At 39.3% G+C, this 23987-nt stretch overlaps 2 protein-coding genes across 2 annotated transcripts; both read left to right on the top strand.

Annotated features, from left to right (window-relative positions):
- Positions 1–4606: 4606 nt before the first annotated feature.
- Positions 4607–9369, top strand: LOC115501086 (keratin, type I cytoskeletal 27). The gene is made up of 8 exons (XM_030295955.1): positions 4607–5020; positions 5731–5813; positions 6177–6333; positions 6613–6774; positions 6860–6985; positions 8348–8565; positions 8997–9046; positions 9162–9369. Exons 1-8 carry the CDS (start codon positions 4607–4609, stop codon positions 9302–9304), a joined length of 1353 nt encoding a protein of 450 aa, XP_030151815.1. The 3' UTR covers positions 9305–9369.
- Positions 9370–16763: 7394 nt separating this feature from the next.
- On the top strand, positions 16764–22669 carry KRT26 (keratin 26). The gene is made up of 8 exons (XM_030296059.2): positions 16764–17246; positions 17707–17789; positions 18176–18332; positions 18456–18617; positions 18703–18828; positions 19428–19645; positions 20902–20969; positions 22246–22669. The coding sequence occupies exons 1-8, from the start codon at positions 16818–16820 to the stop codon at positions 22398–22400; spliced, it is 1398 nt and encodes a 465-aa protein (XP_030151919.1). The 5' UTR covers positions 16764–16817; the 3' UTR covers positions 22401–22669.
- The last annotated feature ends 1318 nt before the right edge of the window (positions 22670–23987 follow it).

The following is a 23987-nucleotide window of genomic DNA, read 5'->3' as shown; positions in this document are numbered from 1 at the left end:
CAACTTTGTTTGTAAATTTTACAATAAAACCTTTGTACCTTACAATGAAACTTGGGATTCTTTTTTTCTTGGTTAGTTTTAAATGAATTTTTACTTTTTACCAAAGTAATGAGTGTACTTTGTTTTAACAGTCAAATCATGCTAAAAGTAAAAACAAAAGACAGTAGTGTCTTTCTCTCCCTTCTTTTACCTCAAGCCCTGATTTCCACAGGCAACCACTTAAAACTCGTTTAGCTGCTCCTTGTCATCTTTATCTCTATATTTTAAAATAATATGCATTATTCAATATTTCTTGATTTATCGGTTGTAGATATTATATATTGTGCTCTTAAAGGAAGGTTGAGAGTTTTGCCTTTACTACCTTTCTTCTTCTCCTAATATAGTTATACCATAATATTTTGGTTAAATCAATGTTCAGTATCTTCATCATTATGACTAAGTAAATACTGTTCGTTATTGTGTTGAACAGTATACACCATGTTTTCTTGGACAACTTTTTGCTCTTCATGCAAGCAATATTTTTCTAACATTTTTACTAGCCAAGTTTCCTATACATCTTAATCTCTCATACTCTTTCTTACATAAACAAAACCACCCATCATTTTCATGTATCCCCGGCAGATCTCACACTCAGAGTCTTCCCATCTTGTATTTGTTCTTTCAACCTAGTACCCAGCCATCATCAGGGATGTGCACTCAGTGCACCTTGTACTGGGACCCCATTTCTTGGATTCTAAGCTTTCCCTTATCTTGTTCATTTTCCCTTCTAGTGGTTTTCTGACAAAGTGTGCAAGGGAGGTAAATTTTTTGAGAAATTTCATGTCTGAAAATATTTTTATTCCACCCTCATTCATGATTAATTGTCAACGTAGAGGATTTTAGGTTGGATATCACTTTCTCTTTTTTTTTAATGTTTATTTATTTTTGAGAGAGGGAGAAACAGAGCACAAGTAGGGGAGAGGCAGAGAGACAGAGAGACACAGAATCTGAAGCAGGTTCTAGGCTCTGAGCTGTCAGCACAGAGCCTGACATGGAGTTAGAACTCATGAACCATGAGATCGTGACCTGAGCCGAGGTGGGACGCTTAACCAACTGAGCTACCCAGACACCCCGGATATCATTTTCAAGTAGAATTTTGAAGGCATTCTTCCTTGGAGTCATGACTTCCAGGGCTGTTGACAATTTCAGAGCCATGCTGATTTCCACATCATTGGTTGTGTTCTCTTTTCTTCTGGTATTTTAAGTGTTCTCTTTCTCTCCATGGTTCTCTGAAATAAACTGAGCACATGCTGTGAGGCAGTTCTTTTTCACTTATTACTCATAGTTCTTGGTGGCCTCTTTCAACTCAGCAGCTAGGTCCTTTAGATATGAGTAGTATTATAGAATATGTTTATAATATAATTTCTTCATCATGTCTTCTTTCTCTCTTTCTAAAAGATTTATTTAAGGTTGTTCTTCTTGGACTAAGCCTCTAATTTTCTAATCTTTTCTTTTATCCATCTTTTTGTCTTTTGTCAACAGTTAGGGAGATTTTTTTTAAGCTTATCTTCCAACTCTTCCATTGAGGTTGTTTTGGAAGTTATTTTTTAATTCTGAAAGCCTTTTTCTTGTGCTGTTCAATTTTAATGGTACTGTATTCATGTTTCAAATATGCAATATTTTTGTTACTCCTAAGGACATTAATGATAGGTAGTTTTATTTTGTTTTTTAAGTTTTCTTTCAGCTTCCTTTATTATGTTTCCCCAAGTGCCATTTTTCTGTTTCTTTCTTTAAATCTTTGTCTTTCATGTTGAAGTGTTTTCCATTGTATGGTGATTTCTGAAATTCTGCTCATCTTTAAGAGTAAAGCCCTAAATATTTGGAGGCTGTGTGTGTGTGTGTGTGTGTGTATCATCACTCCAGAGTGGTTGTGCAGTAAGCATTCTTTGGTATATTCAACTATCTGCAGGTCTTTTCTCTAGAACTCTTCAGGTATCCTGGGGAAGAATCTGACAACTAGAAATGTCTCCCTAATTTGCAGGGGCTAATGCAAAATGAAAATGCCAGGTCCCTTGTTCAAAAGTCAGGAAAAAGTTCAGTGAGAGATACTAAAACATGAATATTTTTCTTTAAAAACATTGTATTACTTATATAATAGAGGTTTAGTAATACAGATGTCATATAATCTTACAAATTACAAAGAAATAACATATTTGATGTCATAATTTTATGTAATACAATAGGCTATGCTGCTTTATTAATATGATTTCTTGATCAATCAGCAGATTTTTCTGGCTTGCTTTTCTGCAAATTCACTTATTAGGTCATGAAAATTTATATTTTTACCAACTTCATTTTCAACCTCTATAATTCAAAGTGATGTCCATTGTCCTTGGCAAATGCAAGATCTCAAATAATCTCAAATGGAGACAACAATAGGAGCAAATACCAAAAGGAAGGAAAGGAGAAGAGCAGTAAAATAAAAGAATTAACAGGTCAGGTAAGTACAACCTACCTCAAGAAGAAACACATGTCAGGCAAAGGAGCTTTATCTAGTTTATAGTCCATGGATTTTAAACCACGTTTTTAAACTCACAGAAGCACAAGTCATGTCTCCATCTTAGAAATGGCAGCTCAGCGAGAATGAACTTTGCATTGATCACACAGCCAGGAAGTCGCAGAACTGGGATATGGATGCTGATATATCTGAATCCAAGAGCCCACATTCTTTCAATTACATGAATGGTGGTGTGCTTTAGGAATGGTGCCTTGACTTACTGATCTGCCTACTGACCAGGACAGAGAGGAAAAAGACTTGAACCAAAATCCAATAATTGAACTGAAAAAAAAATGATAGTGAAAAGAAAATAGAAGAGATAAATGCTTCAAGAGACACTGCAGAAGTACGTTCAGTTGGACCTAGTAATTTGTTGGTTGTGAACTGTTAGAAGATGACAAAAATTAAAGATTTCTTAGCAATCTTGAGCATGAGTCAGAGTAATTCCACTAATAAGTAATGAAAAAAGGTACAAAAGACAAAGTCTGATGACAAACTTTGATATGACAAAGTGTGAGTGTTGAACTAGAAGTCATGACAGAGCCTCCTCTCAGTAGAAATGTCTGCTGGGCATAGTGAGGCCCGGTGGGTCTAGAACGGGGCAGAGGCCAGCGCTAAAGATGTATATTTAGAAACCATTCACCTAGAGCCAAAGCAACAAGAAGGGATAACAGCACCAAAGGAGAATGTGTAGGAAACAAGAAGCCCAAGCACAAAACTGTAAGGAATGACAAAATTTAGGGCACAGACACACTGAATGGAAGAAAGAATAGGAGCAAACAGAAATATTCTAATAGAAGTATTCCCAGAAGGCAATTGTTCAGAGCTCAGTAAACCTGGGGTGGTCAGTATCAAATGTGCCTAAGATAGTGTAGGAGAATAAACACAAGAAACACTGACTGAATTGGAGATGTGGGATAATTAGCAATCTTTAAGAGTTAATTTCAATAAAGTGCTGGGACCAAAATTCAGGAGTGAGTAGGAGGAGAAGAGTGGAGGAAGTGAATGCAGAAAAATTTTCTAGAAATAATGAAAGGAAGATGGGTGCCTGGGTGGCTCAGTCAGTTAAGTGTCCAACTTTGGTTCTGGTCATGATCTCACGGTTCATGGGTTTGAGCCCTGTGTTGGGCTCTGTGCTGACAGCTCAGAGCCTGGAGCCTGCTTCAGATTCTGTCTCCTTCTCTCTTTGCCCCTCCCCTGCTCACACTCTGTTTCTCTCTCTCTCAAAAATAAATAACATTAAAAAAAAAAAAAGAATGAATGAAATGAAGAAATGTAAAAATGCAAGAAATCTAGAAATAGAAAGGCCACATACAGACCATAGTTTTAGTCTTTTCATTTTAAAGATAAGGAAACTAGGCCCAGAGACGTTAGCTAACACCTTTATTTAACTTGGGTGGCAAAAGAGCTTAGACAGAAAACGAGTAAAAATGAAATGGTAACTCAGGAGGGATAAGGATCAAGGAAGACTTTCTGTTGCCAAATAAGAGTCCATTTAATTCCCCAGTTTTCATTTAAGACCTGGCCTCCTTCCTCTAGTACCATGAGCTCATGATCTTGAAATTATTTTCAATACATCTGAAAGAAAGATCATCTTATCCACTGAAAACCATGACTGTGATGCCTCGCATGCTGGAAAAATATATGATGTTGTTGGTTTGAGCAGGGGAAAGAGAAATTTGTCTATCACACTTTTTTATTCTTAAAGGAGTTGTATAGTCCTGAAACCTGGCAGACAGGAAGGATTGCTCATACTAAATTTGAAATGCATCACTATAATAATCTTGATAATACTCCTCCCTGTCCCATTTTGGAGATAACAAATAACCCCAAGGTAACTATCCACCTACAGAAATGGACACAGTAGGGTAAAGGCGTTCATTAAAAAAAAAAAAAATCGTCCAATTATGAATAATTCAGGATGAGCTGGCAAACACCATTTTGCTATGAGTAGCAAAGTTCATCAAGAAACACCCTGATAATGTGTATATAAAGACAAGCTCAACTGTTTGAGCAGAACATTTGCCATCGAAGCTTCACCCCAGGAACAAGCGCTCCAGCCTGGACATCATGTCTGTGCGCTTTTCTTCTACATCCAGACGGCTTGGCTCTAGCGGGGGAGTGGGCTTTGGGGCTGGAAATGCGTGTGGTGTGCCAGGCATTGGAAGTGGCTTCTCTTGCGCTTTTGGGGGCAGCTCACCTGCAGGAGGCTATGGCGGAGGGCTCGGAGCGGGGACGGCCTCTTGTACTGCCTTCATGGGGAACGAACACGGCCTCCTGTCGGGCAACGAGAAGGTGACCATGCAGAACCTCAACGACCGGCTGGCCTCCTACCTGGAGAATGTGCGCGCCCTGGAGGAGGCCAACGCCGACCTGGAGCAGAAGATCAAGGGCTGGTATGAGAAATTTGGGCCTGGTTCCTGCCGTGGTCTTGATCATGATTACAGCAGATACTTCCCAATAATTGATGACCTCAGGAACCAGGTAAGAAACACAATGTTGTGAGGGTTAGTTAATACCCAGAGAGTATTTAGCCACACAAGCACCCACAAACGTGTATGCTGTTACACACAGCAGGGCTTTGCTCTCAGCTTCTAATTTTCAGAAGTTCATTATTAATATTAAAAATAATTTATTAAAAAATTTGTTAATGTTTATTTTTGAGAGAGAGAGAGAGTCACAGTGTGAGCAGGAGAGGGGCAGAAAGAGAGGGTGACACAGAATCTGAACCAGGCTCCAGGCTCTGAGCTGTCAGCACAGAGCCCAACACGGGGCTTGACTCACGAGCCATGAGATCATGACCTGAACTGAAGTTGGAAGTCCAACCGACTGAGCCACCTAGGCACCCCAATATTAAAAATAATTTATATTAAAATTCTAATCTTCGAACATGGCTCACCCATACCTGGTATGAGGTATGCACGTTTATGCTTTTTGTGATATGAAAATATCAAAAACTGCCCAATGTTTCCTGCTATTTATTTATAAGTTTTTTCATAGAAAGGATTTTTTTTAACGGGTGGGGTGAAGTGGTAAAAGAGGCCAGACTTAATTTCCCGTTTCCAAAAGAATCATCTTATTATTAGAGACAGAATGCCAGAAAGATTACCATAATTTCATAGGTGACTTTATTTCAAGGGAATGTGACATTTTTAGATTATTTCCTCACTCTTAACTAACTCTCCATTTATCAGATAATTTCTGTAACTACCAGTAATGCCAATATTATCCTGCAAAACGATAACGCAAGACTAACGGCTGATGACTTCAGGCTAAAGTAAGTAGAGCTGAAGAGAAACCAAAGAAGGTTAGCTCAACATTCCCCCCACCCCTTTAATTTAGGCTATTGGAGGTCACCTAACTTGTTTGATTTTGCTTCTTTGTTTTAAACCAAATGCGTGTAAGAATGGCCAGCTGAATGGGAAATTTAGGAACTGACACAAATGAATGTTAAGATCATATGAAAGATTTTCGAGTGTTCCTATTCTCTTGCTTCAAAGATTTGTTCATTGCATTATGGGCGGTCTAACGGAAGTTTTGAGTAGATTTTAACAGTTCGACCTCAAAGCACGGTTGGAGTTTTATGATGACCTAAAAAGTGATGGGACTAAGGTAATGCAGGTGTCTACTATTTCCTAAGGTTTGAAAACGAACAGGCCCTTCACCAGAGCGTTGACGCGGACGTCAGCGGTTTGCGCAGGGTCCTGGATGAGCTGACTCTGTGCAGAACGGACCTAGAGATCCAGCTGGAAACTCTGAGCGAGGAGCTGGCTTACCTCAAGAAGAATCACGAGGAGGTAGGTGCTCTGTCTCCCCCGATTCCACAATCCTCCTCGCTCCCAAAATTGAAAAATATATTTCAGATGACGAGTCTGATGTCTGACGTCAATATTCCAAAAGGAATTTGTCAATTTCTCCCTATGGTTTAGACTGTTTGAAATGTTCCTATTCATCCGCCCCCAAAGAAACAAACTTTTTTAAACAAAGCAAAACAAAACACTTCCAATCTTCTGCATCCTGGCTTGTCTAGTTCCTTTGAAAATACTCAGCTCCTAACATGGTTACCTTTCTTTTAGGAAATGAAGGCCCTGCAGTGCGCTGCGGGCGGGAACGTGAACGTGGAGATGAACGCGGCGCCCGGGGTGGACCTCACGGTCCTGCTGAACAACATGCGGGCCGAGTACGAAGACCTGGCCGAGCAGAACCGCAGGGACGCGGAGGCCTGGTTCAATGAGAAGGTGAAACCCCGTGGGGGCGCGCTTGCCGGGCCCTGAGCGCTGATGCAAGGCAAGCTGTACCCTAACATGCTCTCCAACCTTGCAGAGCGCTTCGCTGCAGCAGCAGATTTCCGACGATGCTGGTGCCACCACCTCAGCTCGGAATGAGCTTACGGAAATGAAACGTACTCTTCAGACTCTGGAGATTGAACTTCAGTCCCTCTTAGCAATGGTCAGTAAAAAGTACAAAAAAGATTTGTTTCAGAAATTGAGGTAAAAATCAGAAGAGTGCTTCTTCCACGTGATATTACTTAGTTTTGTTTTTATCCGTTAATGACCGTGCTTTGAAATAAGACACCTTTGCATTTTGCCCAGCAGAACCCCTCTTTGCCTGGAAAGTATACCTAGATGCTCATAATTATGAAACATTAGAAATTAGCAAGTACAATTCTTTTGAGGTGCCTGTAAAAGAAAAGCGTTTTTACCCTGAGTCTTCCCTCCTAAGGCAAAAGATCAAAAAGCATTCTCCATGGAGTGCAAAAATACCTTTTCACCTCTCCTAGCTTCCTCATCTAGCATTCCTTTGGGCCACTTAATTAAGAGTACTTACAAGTTCCATCTTAGGTGGCATAAACAAGAAACAAAGCAGAGGCGGGAAGGTTGCCTATAAAGCTCAACAGTCATGATAATAATAGTAACCTTTTCATTAAGGCCCAGCACTTTCCCCCATATGAATCCACCATAACCCTAGGGCTTGGGCAGGGCAGACTTTATAATTCATGTCATTATTTCCAAAAGAACAATCTAAGATTCAAAGAGTCTTCCCAGAGTCCCACGGTTGAATATGAAGGAACCAGAACTTTCTCTCCAGATTTCCTAGCTCCCACCTCTATACTTTTTCCACTATGGCGAGTAAACAAACCTTTAGAGTTGATCCACAAAGGAGGGTATGAATGTATATGAAATTGGGACTTTGCAAAAAATTCTTGCAGATGCAAGAGTAAGACACTCTTATCTTCATCCCATGTAGAACTATAGCAGGCATCCCTCTTTAGGAGAGACCCTATATAAACCCATTTGGATTCACAAGCCGATGAGTCAAACCATTCAAAGATTTAAAAGGTCGTTCTTTCCTTTGGGTCATTTTACTTCTGGAAAGTTTATGCATTTCACTAGGGGATTGTCTTTTAATAGAAGAGCTACAATCTCCCTGAGAGGAAGCTGTTACATGATTAGAAACAAGGCAGCTAATTGTCTGAGAACTTTTTTCCTGGGGAATGTGGCAAATTGTGCCAGACTCCACAAGCATAGGCTATATTGATGGGGTAGAGGGATCTTTACACTGTGCCCTATGAAGAAACAAGTTCATCTTTGCTAACACTCCTGGACATGAGTGACATTCACCACCAACTGTGTCATTCTCAAACACAACAACAGTATGACGATTAATATTGAACAAGGGGGACTCTTTGGGGTAAATATGGTCATTTGCATTATGTAAGGATAACTCTTTTAAATGTCTCTTAAGTGCTCTGCCTGATTCTAAAACAACATTGTGACATTTTCTACTGCACTGTGTCTTACTGATCCTCAGAAACACTCCCTGGAGTGCTCCCTGACCGAGACCGAAGGGAACTACTGCACGCAGCTCGCCCAGATCCAGGCTCAGATCGGGGCCCTGGAGGAACAGCTGCACCAGGTCCGAACGGAGACGGAGGGCCAGAAACTGGAGTACGAGCAGCTGCTCGACATCAAGGTCCACCTAGAAAAGGAAATTGAGACCTACTGCCGCCTGATAGATGGAGAGGATGGGTAAGTACCACTTCCATTGAGAAAACATTTTATCTTAAGGTTATTGAATTTTTTTTGAAATCAGGGATAAAGTATTTATGACCCATATCATGTGTACATAAACTCCTTCTAGTGTTATTTAGAATCCAGATATCTCCCATCTTTTTTTTTTAAAGTTTATTTATTTTAGAGAGAGGAAGGCAGAGAGAGAGCACAAGCAGGGAAGGGTCAGAGAGAGAATTCAAGCACACTCTACACTGCCAGTGTGGCGCCCCATGAAGGGCTCAAACTCATGAACACTGAAATCATGACCTGAGCTGAAATCAAGAATCACACTTAACAGACTGAGCCCCCCAGGCGTCCCCAGAGATCTCCCATCTTAAATCCTTGTTTTACAATTTCCTCAGCAAAACAGAGTGAAATAATTAATACAAGCTCTCTTATTTTTACAGCTCTTGTGTTAAATCAAAAGGCTATGGAGGACCAGGAAATCAAACAAAAGGTAAACAAAAGCTGTGTTAAGCATCCGGTATTTACTTGTATGTTTCAAATTGTGAGTTAATTATTTCCCCTTTATGAATTTGATAAATTCTAACAATTCTTATGTGTCATTTTAGACTCATCTAAAACCACCATGGTTAAAACGATTGTTGAAGAAATAGATCCTCGTGGCAAAGTTCTCTCATCCAGAGTTCACACTGTGGAAGAGAAATCCACCAAAGCCAACAACATAAAGAGTGAACAGAGGGTGCCTTCCTGAACCCCCAAAGAAGAGCCCCTAAATTAAAATACCAACCTGAAGCTAGGTTCCTAAGTGAAAGCCCTCTTATTTTTCTGCTTTTCTTCCAGTGACTTATGAACCTATTTTTAGAATTGTAGCATTTCTTTGGATTTCTCTCTGGTGGTGTTTCAATAAAAACTCTTCTTGTTGCAAGACATCTCCACTGGTTGTGGCCAATCTTTGCATTTTAAGCATACCCCAGATGGGAGCTGAATCTTATTTTTAATTTCTTCTGTTTAATTCAGTGGCCTTCACAAGTTAGGAGTAAGTTTAACAGGCAAACTGGTTGGAGTCTTTTTCACATCTCTGTAAAATTTTAAATCTTTCCCCTTCCATCTATAAACACTTGTTATGCACACTTGCTAAGTGCTGGCAATGAGAATAAAAGTGTATAAAATCTAATCCCTGAGTGCAACTTGCTCATAGAGTGGAAATAAGAAATTGAAGAGCCAAATACATCCTTAAAATAACAACAACAACAACAAACTGTAAATGGTGATATTTGAAGGTAGAATGGAAAAGAGAGAGATGCAGGAACTAGACAGGGCAAGAGTGGAATTCTGCAACACAATGTTTGGCCACAAAACACGTCTTAACAAACTGAAGAAGACTGAAACTGTATCAGGTGTCTTTTCTGGACACAGAGTATGAAACTAGAAATCAATAACAGAAGGACAATTGGAAAATTCAGAAATATTTAGAAACTAACTAAGACATTTCTGAACAACCAATGGGTTAAAGAAGAAATTGAAAGGAAAATTAAAAAAAAAATCTTGAGACAAATGGACATGAAAATATAATATACCAAAACCTATGGGATGCAGCAGAAGCAGTACTTAGAGGGAACTTTCTGGGATAACCACCCATATCAAGAAAGAAGAAAGTTCACAAATAAACAATCTAACTTTACACATCAAAGAACTAGAAAAAGAAGGAGAAATTAAGCCTAAAGTTAGCAGAAGGAAGGAAATAATAAAAATTAGAACAGAAATAAATGAAATGGAGACTAGAAAAGAAACGGATAAGATCAAGAAGACTGAGAGTTGGTTTTCTGAAAAAATAAAATGGACAAATCTTTTTTTTTTTTTTTTAATTTTTTTTCAACGTTTATTTATTTTTGGGACAGAGAGAGACAGAGCATGAACGGGGGAGGGGCAGAGAGAGAGGGAGACTCAGAATCGGAAACAGGCTCCAGGCTCTGAGCCATCAGCCCAGAGCCTGACGCGGGGCTCGAACTCACGGACCGCGAGATCGTGACCTGGCTGAAGTCGGACGCTTAACCGACTGCGCCACCCAGGCGCCCCTAAAATGGACAAATCTTTACTAGACCAACCGGAGAGAGAGAGAGAGAGAGAGAGAGAGAGAGAGAAACTGAGAAGGAGAAAACACTTCCAAACTCACTTTACAAAAGGCCAGCATTACTCTTATACCAAAACCAGACAAAGATGCTACAAGAAAAGAAAATTATAGGCCAATATCCCTGATGAACTTAGATGCAAAAATCTTCAACAAAATTCTAGCAAAACAAATTCAACAGCACATTAAAAGAATCATACACCATGATCAAATGGGATTTATCCCTGGGATGCAAGAATGGTTCAGCATAAACAAATTAATGAATGTGATACACCACATTAACAGAAGGAAGGGTAAAAATCATGTGATCATCTCAAAAGATACAGAAAAAGAATTTGACAAAACTCAACACCTTTTCGTGATAAAAATGCTCAACAAATTAGGTACAGAAGGAATGTAAGTCAACATAATAAAAAGGCCATATTTGACAATACCACAGGTAATAACATAGTCAATGGTAAAAATAAACTGAAAGCTTCTCCTCCATGTCAGGAATAAAACAATAATATTCATTCTTGCCACTTTTATTCAATACTGGAATTCCTAGCCAGAGCAATTAGGCAAGAAAAAGAAATAAAAGGTACCTAAATTGGAAGAGAAGAAGTAAAATTGTCTCTGTTTGCAGATGACATGCTCTTATATATAGAAAACCCTAAAGACTTCACCAAAAAACTGTTATAACTAACGAATAAATTCAGCAAAGTGGCAGGATACAAAATCAACATAAAAAATCAGTTACATTTTTATACACTTAATAATAAATTTTTCAAAAAAGAAAATTAAGGGGCTCCTGGGTGGCTCAGTCGGTTGAGTGTCCAACTTCAGCTCAGGTCATGATCTCACAGTTCATGAGTTCGAGCCCCGCATCGGGCTCTGTGCTGACAGCTCAGAGCCTGGAGCCCATTTCAGATTCTGTGTCTCCCTCTCTCTGCCCCTTCCCTGCTCATGCTCTGTCTCTCTCTGCCTCTCAAAAATGAATAAAACTTAAAAAAAAAAAAGAAAATTAAGAAGATAATTCCATTTATAGTAGCATCAAAAAGAATAAAATACTTAGAAAAAAACTTAACTCTGGAGATGAGAGACTTATACACAGAAAACTACAAAACATTGATTAAAGAAATTAAAGCACCCACAAATAATTGAAAGACATCCCATGCTCATGAACTGGAAGAATTAATAATGTTTAAATGGCCATACTACCAAAGCAATCTACAGATTTAATGCAATCCCTATCAAAATCCCAATGGCATTTTTTATCATAAACAGAAAAAGCAATCCTAAAATTCATATAGATACACAAAAGAACCTTAATAGCTAAAGCAATTTTGAGAGAAGACAATCACACTTCCTGATTTCAAAACATATTACAAAGCTACAATAAATAAAACAGTATGGCAGACATAAAAATGTGGAGAAATTAGAATCCTTGAGCACTATTCATAGGAATGCAAACTGGTATAGCCACTATGGAAAACAGTATGACATTTTCTCAAAAAGTTAAAAATAGAATTACTATACGATCCAACAATTCCACTTCTGGGTAAATACCCAAAAGAATTGATTGCAGGATCTTGAAGAGATATTTGTACATCCATGTTAAGAGCAGCATCATTCATAATAACTAAAAATGTAGAAGCAACCCAAGTAATCATCAATGATGAATGAATAAGCAAAATGTGGTATAAACATACAATGGAATATATTCAGCCTTTGAAAGGAAGGCAGTCCTGACACATGCTTCTATATGGATGAAATTTGGAAGTCTTTATGTTAAGTAAAATAATTCAGTCACAAAAAGACAAATACTGTATGATTCCACTTATATAAGGTACTAGAGTAGTGGAATTCATAGGGAGAAAAAAATAGAATGGTGATTGCTAGGGGCTGGGGGAGAAGGGAATGGGGAGTTATTGTTTAATGGGTATATTTAAGTTTTACAAAATGAAAACAGTTATAAAGATGGATGGCAGTTGCACAATATTATGAATGTATTCAATACCACTGAATTGTATGCTTAAAAATGGGTAAGGTGATAATTTTATGTTCTGTGTATTTTACCACAATAAAGAGAGTAGAGATCCCAGAAATATATCCACATATATATGGTCAACTTATCTTTGACAAAGGGGACAAGGATACATAATGGGGAAAGGGTAGACTCTTCAACAAATGGTGTTGGGGGGCGCCTGGGTGGCTCAGTCGCTTAAGTGTCCAACTCTTTGTTTCGGTTCAGGTCATGATCTCACAGTTTGTGAGTTTAAGCCCCGCATCAGGCTCCATGCTGGCAGTGCGGAGCCTGCTTAGGATTCTCTGTCTCCCTCTCTCTCTGCTCCTCCCCTACTCATGCTGTTTCTGTCTCTCTCAAAAATAAAATAAAGCTTTAAAAACATGTTAAAAAAATGGTGTTGGGAAAACTGAATATCACATGTAAAAAGAGGCCCATGTGAAAGTGGCCCCTATCCCATACTATACACAAAAATCAACTCGGAATGGATTAAAGACCTAAACTTAAGACCTAAAACCATCAAAGTCCTCAAACAAAACATAGGAGACGAGATTGGGCGTGTTCACGGTGATATGGCCATAGACATAGGAGAAAGTTCCTTGACATTGGTCTTGGAAATGATTTCTTAAAAGTGATACCAAAATAAAAGGTAACAAAACCAAAGTATAAGCAGGACTTTTTTACATAACTTCCAGGAAAGAATCAGTAATAGTGATACCCAGCACTTTAAACTCTATTCTAAGCCTCATTTTATTCTCAAAACAACCCTATAAGATAGGTACTGTTAATTATGCTCTTTTTATACATAAGGAAACTAAGGCAGAGAGTGACTGGCTTTCTCAAGGTCACACAGCTAATAACTGGAATTGCTGGAATGCTAATCCAAGCAGTCTGGCTCAGAGTCTGTGTGCTTCACTCTAACATAATACCATAGTATTGAGAACCTCAGGATTCCACAAGGAATCCTTCCTTCTACTGAGGGAAGGGAGGAAAAATCTAAATGCATTCTAACTCCAAACAAAGACTAAGCCGTCATCAGAGTCCTTTACAAGGAGGTAAGGGACCCTGCAGAGTGGCTTCAGATAGTGTCTGATCTCATTCCTCAGGTCCAATGTTCACCTCAGAGCAGAGTGGGACTATCAAAACCAGGGAAGCCATTCTGTGGGAAGAATTAACACACCAGAATCTGATTCTTGGGATACCTGGGTGGCACAGTAGGGTTGAGCATCGGACTCTTAATTTCGGCTCAGGTGATGATCCCAGGGTCATCGTGGGATCAAGCCCCACGTTGGGAGCTGGACTCTGTGCTGTGCATGGAGCCTGCTTGTGGTTCTCTCTCTCTCTCTCTCTCTCTCTCTCTCTGCCCCTCCCCCACTTTCTCTCCCTCTAAAAAATAGAAAATTTAAAAAATTTTAAAAAGAAACTGATTCTCCAAAAAACTATTATCACTATAAAACAAACGTCATTCATGTTCGAGAAAAATACTGTTCCAACTTGGATAACAGAAATGTAGAATGTAAATTTTGAACCACATCAAAAGACATTGAAGCATGTTTGAAACTAAACACTAAATTTATCAGGGGCAAAATTAGCATAGGATCATTAGAGTAAGATAATGTGATGAACGTCTTTATCTTGAGGTAAGCAGACATCTATACTGCATAACTTAAAGTTTAATTTAATGCAATTATTTTCGAGTACCTAGAATATGCACACTATATAATGAACGTTCTAAGGCCTAACAGAATCTCAAGAAAGGGTAATGGTATGTGTTTCTTGCCATGAATACAATAACACTCTTGAGGAAGAAATGTATGGATAGAAATGGCCTAGAGAATTTGTTAAGTCTACCCCCCACTTCTGGAAAGGACTAAAGCATACCTAAACTTTTGTAGCAAGTATTCGTGTAGAGGAAATCTATGATTAAGAAAAGTCAAGGGGCACCTGGGTACTCAGTCGGTTAAACATCCAACTTCGGCTCAGGTCATGATCTCACGGTTTGTGGGTTCGAGTCCCATGTCGGGCTCTGTGCTGACAGCTCAGAGCCTGGAGCCTGCTTTGGATTCTGTGTCTTCCTCTCTTTCTTCCCCTTCCCTGCTCATGCTCTGTCTCTCTCTCTCTCTCTCAAAAATGAATAAACATTAAAAAAAAAAAAAGTAAGTCAAGAGATTTTCCCTGATGAGCAAACAGATGACAGTGTTTTCAGGAGTTAAGCATCATACATTCCAGTCCTGCTTTGTGATCTGTGTTGGCACTTAGCTTCACAGCCAACTCATCCCCAAAATGGTTCTAATAATATATGCCTAACTTGTTCTACAAAAGATTACAAGTTAATTCATATTTATAAGATATCTAGAGATAAGTAGATTATGTTAATAATACTTTGTGGACTCACAATACCTCTTATCCAAGACACTAAAGACTTATAAACTATTACACAGACCCCATACTCTGTTTCTCTTGTTTTATTCATGGGACATTTGGGCAAAAGATTAAAATGGTTACCAGGTCACAAAAAAATTAAAAACAAGTCTCTGAATACCAGCTGCACCTCCTATCACACATTGTTCTAAACCTGTAGCAATGGGCTGAGTTACAGTTTTATATTATCTTAAAATATTTTGGTCAAAAAAATCCATGTGTTCTGGCCTGCCAGATATTCTGTATCTTTTAGGAGCAATAACCTTGGGTGTTTTTCAAAGTATCTGATATGCACAGCATTGAAAAATCTCATCCGGGGGCTCCTGGGTTGGTCAAACATCTAACTCTTGATTTCGGCTCACATAATGATCTCACAGTTCATGAACCCAAAGCCTGTGTTGGGCTCTAGTTGCTGGCAGGGACCCTGCTTGGAATTCTCTCTCTCCCTTTCTCTCTGCCCCTCCCCCACTCATGCTCGTATGCATGCTCTCTCTCTCTCAAAAATAAACATTAAAAAAAATCTCATTCAGAAAAAATTACTGTTTCTAAACGATCTAAACCCATAATCAGTAGCCAATTTGTAGCATTATAAGTTATAGACACCTGACCCTGTCTGACATGTTCGTTTTATTATAATAATTTAAATAATTAACATCTACAAAATGTTTGTGCCCTTCAGACTGCTTTATAGTCATTAATTATCAGAACTGCTCAACATTCAGTGTTAGTATTTTCATTTGCCTTGCGGGGAAATGAAGCACAACCACATGGGATAACTTCCCATGGGCGTCAAAGGAAGAGAATGAAGAGGCTCCTTACCTATCACAACTAATTTTCCATCTCGAGTACGATAATCATTGGTTTTCTAGGTAGGGATGAAAACACACCTCTCCTTCAAATATTTTACTCTGTATTCATCAATAGGAAGTTCAGTTCTCAAAATAATTCTTTTTTTTTTAACGTTTATTTATTTTTGAGAGAGAGAGAGAGACAGAGCATGAACGGGGGAGGGTCAGAGAGAGAGGGAGATACAGAATCTGAAGCAGGCTCCAGGCTCTGAGCTGTCAGCACAGAGCCCGACACGGAGCTCGAACCCACAGACCGTGAGATCATGACCTGAACCAAAGTCGGAGGCTCAAAAAGTATGGCAGGATTTCTATTATTTCAGTTTTCAACTTAAAAAATCAATTAAAAAAACCCGACTATCAACAGATCACTGTATACTGCGAGTACCTCCTATTAATAAGAAAGGAAATGTCCAGTAAAGCATGAATAATAGAAATACTCCATAAACATTCTCAGGACAAAAGCCGTAGACATTTCTCATGTGAATTATTAATTCTTTATTGTCTAGGGGGGAAAAAAAAACACTAGACTCTCTTCCAGAAGTCAAAAAAAAAAGAGATATGGGTACTCATATTTAATTTTGACCTTTGAAACTATGATTTAGTATTACTCGACCTGGTACCTTTTTCATAGACCAAGATATCCTGGGGGCACTTTTCTACCTACAGACTGGACCCTATTAAAAATCACCCAATTATGAAAAACAACAATTAGGGAGCAAGTAATATTTTATTACAGCTTGAAACAGTCAAGACTGAAATGACCTACAGACTCCTATAAAAGGCCAATGGAGATCCCGGCTATGGATGGTGTACTTTTGCTTCGCTCCTCGCTGAGAAAGGGTCGCTACGCTATATTATTGCCATGTCTTTTCAACTTTCTGGTGGATCCAGGCGAGTCTGCTCACGAACTGGCCCAGGGCGGCTGTCTGGTGGAGGTCCAGGTTTCGGGGCTGGGAACGCATGCCGTGGGTCTGGAGCCGGAAGCAGCGTTTCTTTTACTCTTGGGAGCATTTCTTCTGGTGGAGGTTTCTGTAATGGTGGTGGGGGCTTCTCTGCTGGTTTTCTTGGAAATGAGCATGGCCTCCTTTCCGGGAATGAAAAGATGACCATGCAAAACCTCAACGACCGCCTGGCATGCTACCTGGACCACGTCCGAGCCCTCGAGGAGGCAAACGTAGACCTGGAGCAGAAAATCAAGGCCTGGTACGAGAAATACGGACCCGGTTCTTGCAGGGGTCTAGATCATGACCACACGAGATATTTCTCAGTCATTGAAGATCTTAAGAGACAGGTAAGAAATATAGATGTGCATACTTTTATGAGACTCTAGGTGTATATTCACTAAAAAAAAATATATATATAAAATGTGCTTAAAATTTTTGCATGATGTAGAATTTGCTCACTCTCCATTCCCAGTGCTTAAAGCAGTAAGTGGAAAAAAAAATTGTAGTATTAAAAAAAAATCATAGACAAATAGTTTCAAAATGGGTATGATTGCTTTATTGATCTTATATTTGGCTCATATTTTTTGATCAAGAGAAATAAAAGTATCTGTGATTGTAAAAGCTTACACTTTGGCTCTTAAGCTCTAGACATTCATTATCTGAAGATAAAGCCAGATTCTTTTAATATGGAAAAAATGATACTAAAATAGATACTTGATGGGTTGAGAAGATTAAGAATCACATTTAAATTCTGGACTCTCCCTCGACTTTCAGCACTTAACATTTTGCACAATCTACCCTATTCAGGTTATTTCCATGGCCACCTGTAATGCCAGCATTATTCTGCAAAATGACAATGCCAGACTGACTGCTGATGACTTCAGGCTGAAGTAGGTGAAATAACGTAATTAATTGTAATAAAGGCAAATACAACCGTTGGAGTAAAAAACAGACCTTTTGCTTTAAAAGCCAACATGTTTTTATGACATCAGACTAAATCCCTGAAGAAATTAAATGCACCCTTATAAAAAGAGCGATCATAAATTTTAAACAACATTTTAATTCAATGATTAAGCACTTTGGATGATAAAAACTCTGAATAAAGAACTCTTCCAAAATATTCATTATAAATCAGTAGGGATTCCAATCTGCCTATGCAATAAGCCTCAGGAGCATGCATAGAACATCCTATCCTTCATTATACAACATGTTGGAAACAGTTATGCTTTGTACCTGCCTACGGTTACAATTCTCAAGCGCTTTAATAACCTTTCAGGTATGAAAATGAACTTGCTCTACACCAGAGTGTAGAGGCCGACATCAATGGTCTTCACAGGGTTATGGATGAGCTGACCCTTTGTACAACCGACCTCGAGATACAGTTTGAAACGCTCAGTGAGGAATTGGCATACCTTAAAAAAAATCACGAGGAGGTAAGGGACCCTGCAAGGGTAGCTTCAGATATGACCTGATTTCAGTCCTCTGTCCACTTCAGAGCAGAGTTGGACTATCAATCAAAATTCTTCCTTGAGTGTTAAGACTGATCCTTTTTCCAGGAAATGAATGTCCTACAGTACGCGGCTGGGGGGGATGTGAACGTGGAGGTGAACGCAGCGCCAGGCGTGGACCTAACTGTCCTGTTGAACAACATGAGGGCCGAGTATGAGGACTTGTCTGAGCAGAACCGCAAAGACACGGAGGCCTGGTTTAATGAAAAGGTACATCTGTGGCCAATCACAGACCAAGGGCTTGGTCAGTAGACCATCGAGCTGCTCACTAACCCTTCTGATGATTATGCTACAGAGTGCCTCACTGCAACAACAGATTTCTGATGATTCAGGAGCAGCCACCACAGCCAGAAATGAGCTGATGGAGCTGAAACGCAATCTGCAAACCTTGGAAATAGAACTTCAGTCCCTCGTGGCCATGGTTCGTAAGAGTCACCATTGATTTGAATGAGTGTGTATATGTATGAACAAACACACATCTAACTAACTATATATAACTAATTACATATAACCAAAAGTATAAAATGTGGTAAATGTAGTAAATAATAAGAATGTTGTCCATAAAACATTACTCCTTTTTTAAGTTTATTTATTTATTTTGAGAGAGAGCACATGTGCACAAGCAGGGGAGGGGCAGAGTGAGATGGAGAGACAGAGAATCCTGAGCAGGCTCCACACTGTCAGCACAGAGCCCAATGTGGGGCTCCATCTCACGAACCACGAGATCATGACCTGAGCCAAAATGCAGAGTCAGACGCTTAACCAACTGAGCCACCCAGGCGCCCCCCATAGACTTCTGACTCACCAATCCCAAAGTTTAAAAGTTAAACTTTCTCAATGGAGAGAAAAATGTTTGTTTGAAAAACAAACAAACAAACAAAAAACCCCTGGCTAATGCAGATTTTCAACTGAAAGGATTTAGACCTCATATAAATGCTTCTTTCCACCTTGAGAATGTTTTAAATATGAATGCACTGTTTATCTACTGTCCATGCAAGCCTGGCTTTATTCTTCTTCCAGAAACATTCGTATGAATGCTCCCTGGCTGAAACTGAAGGTAATTACTGCCTCCAGCTCCAGCAGATCCAGGACCAGATTGGGGCAATGGAGGAAGAGTTGCAACAGATTCGCACAGAAACAGAAGGCCAGAAGCTGGAGTACCAACAGCTTCTAGATATCAAAATATTTTTAGAAAAAGAAATAGAAACGTATTGCAAATTACTAGATGGAGAAGAAAGGTAAATACTAACTTGTGAAAAAAATTAATCTCACGTCCACTGGGTTTGCTCGGTATCACATGTGTACCAGTATCATATTCTAGAATTTCCTACCCTAAGGATCATACTCACTGTGGTCTTGGGAATTTATTACTGCATCCAAGTGAAATGAAAACAAGCAGCCATGTGTAAGCCAAATCAAATATCTAAGTACATAAAGGGTGTGTATCTATAATAACAGGACATCTAAATACCGAAGGTTAAACAATTCCTATACTCCAAGTGGAAAATTGCCTTCTATGATTTACTGGGGAAGCACATGTCCCATAACAACACACTCTATTTTATTGTTAATTCACTAGTTACCACACGTGCACCCTGTCTTAAGTGGGTTATTACATTTTCATTTGAAAGAGGAACAATGACGATTTCATTGGAGAAGTGATCATAGCTTGTTAGCCAAGAGCAATAGCCCTGGAATCGTAGCCCTGGGCACACATCACACCACTGGGTGAATTTGAACACATAGCTTAAACTCTTTAAATCCCAGTTTCCTTATTGGTAAGATTGTGAGAACACCAAAACCACACTCTTTACTCTTGACCATAGCGCTTCACTATGTAGGTGAAGTGCTCACGAGAGTGGCTTGCACACAGAAGGGGACTTGGTAATCAGTGGCTATTGCTAAATGCTTGCCTGTGGTCACACCGGGAGTCAGTTCTATCTCATGCATCTTCCAAGGCCAGTGTCAGTCCTCTACAATTTATTCTCATAGGAACTCAACAGTGATGCTCCCTCCTTCAAACTAAGGGCTCATTACACTGTTCATTATTCACTTCTTTTACTACATCTTTCATGCTGTTTTCCAGACAACTCACATGCATGTACTTTATTTTCAATGGTATAAACTGCTTGTGTCATCACTCTACATTTTCTATAGCAGCTAGCCCAGCGCCTTCTGCATTGTGGCACCCCAAACATGTTCATTGGCCAGGTGATTGACTGAAAAGTCAGACTGAAAACTTGTAGTCCCCGGATAGGGAGACAAAAGAGAAAATAGCTGGTCACAAGGGAATTTCTTATCATAAACATTCATTTAATTTCCTCCTTCAGTACATTGAGGTCATGAGAGGCTTACTTATATGTCTCTTAAGCATAAGAGGAATTTAATTTTGTGGAAACTAGAACACCAAAACTTTTATTCCCAATTCATAGGTATTTATGAGCTTCCTTGTGAAAGAAAAAAAAAAAGCAACAATTTACTCTTCTCTTCACAGAAAAAGCAAGTCCATATGTTACAAATCAAAAGGACGTGGGCCAATACACTCTGAAAATCAAGTCAAAGGTACAGAAGGTTTTTTTTTTTACTTGGTATAAATCTTTTCAAAAGCAGCAGTTTTAATAAGTCACTTATTTGTACACTAAATCAAATTGTTTCTAAATTGGGGTGCCTTGGTGGCTCAGTCGGTTAAGCCTCCGACTTTGGCTCAGGTCACAATCTTGCAGCTCCTGAGTTCGAGCTCTGCGTCAGGCTCTGTGCTGACAGTTCAGAGCCTGGAGCCTGCTTCAGATTCTAGGTCTTCCTTTCTCTCTGCCCCTCCCCTGCTCATGCTCTGTCTCTCAAAAATAAATAAACATTAAACAAAATTTTAATAAAAATATAAAAAATTGTTTCTAAGGTTACTTGTAGCCAATGAAGGAATCAGGGGTCGTTATGGAAGTTCTTAATGTTTGTATTTTATATTCTCGTAGAACAGATGTGGTCAAATTATAAACTTACTGAAATGGGGACTCAATCTCCATTTTTCTTACCTAGGACCTATTATTTTCCCAGTTTCAGTGCTTTGGTGGAAGAGCTACTTTATTTTAAACCACAAAAAATAGGGCAGGTTGGTATTAAAAAGAAGACATTACTTGCTCCAGGCCAGTACCTGCCTGACACTTAGGTTGTTCACACTCTTAAACACTCATTGTTCTAAAAACAGTGGCAAGTATAAGGCAGTTCTGGGCCTTGCATAGGCTTCAAACACAGTATTATATCTCAATTTACTGCAAACTTACAAACACTATTTTTATTTTTAAAATTTTTTAATGTTTGTATTTGACAGAGAGAGAGCGGGCGATGGAGTGCAAGCAGGGGAGGGGCAGAGAGGGAGGGAGACACAGAATCCAAAGAAGGCTCCAGGCTCTGAGTTGTCAGCACAGAGCCCCATGGGGGGGCTCAAACCCACGAACCATGAGATCATTGCCTGAACCGAAGTTGGACGCTTAACAAACTGAGCCACCCAGGTGCCCAACAAATACAACTTTTAAAAGCCTACCATAGGGGCGCCTGGGTGGCGCAGTCGGTTAAGCGTCCGACTTCAGCCAGGTCATGATCTCGCGGTCCGTGAGTTCGAGCCCCGCGTCAGGCTCTGGGCTGATGGCTCAGAGCCTGGAGCCTGTTTCCGATTCTGTGTCTCCCTCTCTCTTTGCCCCTCCCCCGTTCATGCTCTGTCTCTCTCTGTCCCAAAAATAAATAAATGTTGAAAAAAAAAAAAAGATAAAAGCCTACCATTAATGACTAAGTATCTTTCAACCCATTAAGAATGAGTACTAGATTTGCATTTATTTTATTTTAGACTCAAAAGAAGAAATTGTCGTCAAAACAGTGGTTGAGGAACTAGATCAACTTGGCAATGTCCTTTCCCTGAGGGTCCACTCAGTTGAAGAAAAATCCTCCAAAATAAGCAACATTACAATGGAGCAAAGAGTACCTTCTAAAGCACCAAAGTGAGAAAACAAGTTATAAAGAAAAAAAAAAGCCTGCCTCTGCAGAATCCCATTGACTAAATAACCCAAGGAAATAATTTATTTCTGTTCTTAAAAAATGCAAGGGCTAGAATTTGGTTTCCTTCTCTACTCTTCTTTTTCTCATGTTCTTTCCATGTAATCTTTCTGAGAAGTAGGAGAAATCTCGCTCCATCTCAATGTTTTGTTTCTAGCACAGGGGACTTTTTTTTTTTTTTTTTTTTTTTTCCATTCATTAAAAATGTTTTCTGTTGCAATTTTTTCTGATGAGTCTGGTGCTTTTGAATTTCTACGGTTGATCCTAATGTGACAGATCTAAGGATTCTCTGGTAAAATAAAGTGCCTCACACAGTCACATTTACTTCAGTTCATGACAAGGTAAGTTGGAAAGAGCACTAGCCCTAATCTCTGGTCCCAAATCTGTCCCTGATCCGCTACGTGAGTGAGTAGATGTCCTTGGGTTTCCATGGATGGGAAGAAGAGTGTCCCCATTGATCCCTGGGATTTGCTCACCTTTTAATGGCTAGCCTGCATGGGCGATCAGTTAATGTTAGTTTGTTGAATCTGAATCTGGATAGCTGTTTTTCCATTTTGCAGCACCTTCATCTGTCTGCTCCTACCACAGTGGAGAAAGCCTATTGTTTCAGAATGGTAGAAGAAGCCTCAACAACAACAACAACAACAAAAACATGTTCAAGGAACTAACTGACCCCATAGAATCCAGGAAAGATTCAGGACTTGGAAGAACCAAGTAGGATGGTGGACCAGGCTGAGGGCAGGGATATTGACAGGTGAATTTACCATGACAGTGATGATGCATAAGCCTCAGCGTCCCTCATTAGCACAGGAAGGGCCCTAGAATTATATCTGTATAGCCATTTTTGTAAAATTTGTGCAAAACTAAGATAATTTTAGCACCATTGGTTAAGTCTGCTATCTCTACTCCAATTTCTCCTCTATCACTTTCCCTCATGTCTGGGGGTGACCTATCATGTCTAAGATGGGTGACCATACAATTTATTATATAAATGTAACATTTGAGGGAAAGTAAAGGATGCAATTAGCCAGGCATATTAGCAGACATGAACTGACTTATTGTAAGCATATGGACATAAAGTCAACTTAAGCCAAAGACAGTTGAATTGAACATCGTGGAATATATTAATGAGGTTCTCATCATTTCCATGGGAGGCTTCTAGGACTATTCCCACTGCCCACCATGCCCATGTAGTGTCATTTCATAAAGACACAGGGCTGCAAGTTGTAATATGAACGTATCTTATAGCACATAGCACCAGAAATATGTAGATAACAGAAGAAGATACAAGGTATGAAGTGCATGGAGCCAGAAGCTAGTCTATGGAAAATCTTTTAACTCATCAGATGTGTAAAACTGTAGAGAATTCATTTTCACCAATGCCTGCTAAAGACAAACATCTCCTCCTGTCAGGAATATAATGGGTAATGCAACATATTTGTTATTTTCAGTACTGCTTTATGCTCCTTATACACTAGAATTTTTATAAATTTTATTTTTGCACAATTCCTATAAGAAATGTTCGCATATGACAGG

This window comes from Lynx canadensis, chromosome E1, assembly GCF_007474595.2.
Source record: "Lynx canadensis isolate LIC74 chromosome E1, mLynCan4.pri.v2, whole genome shotgun sequence".
NCBI classification, from domain to species: Eukaryota; Metazoa; Chordata; class Mammalia; order Carnivora; family Felidae; genus Lynx; species Lynx canadensis.
The sequence above is the reverse complement of the archived record's forward strand: the minus strand, read 5'-3'. Positions and strand labels throughout refer to the sequence as shown.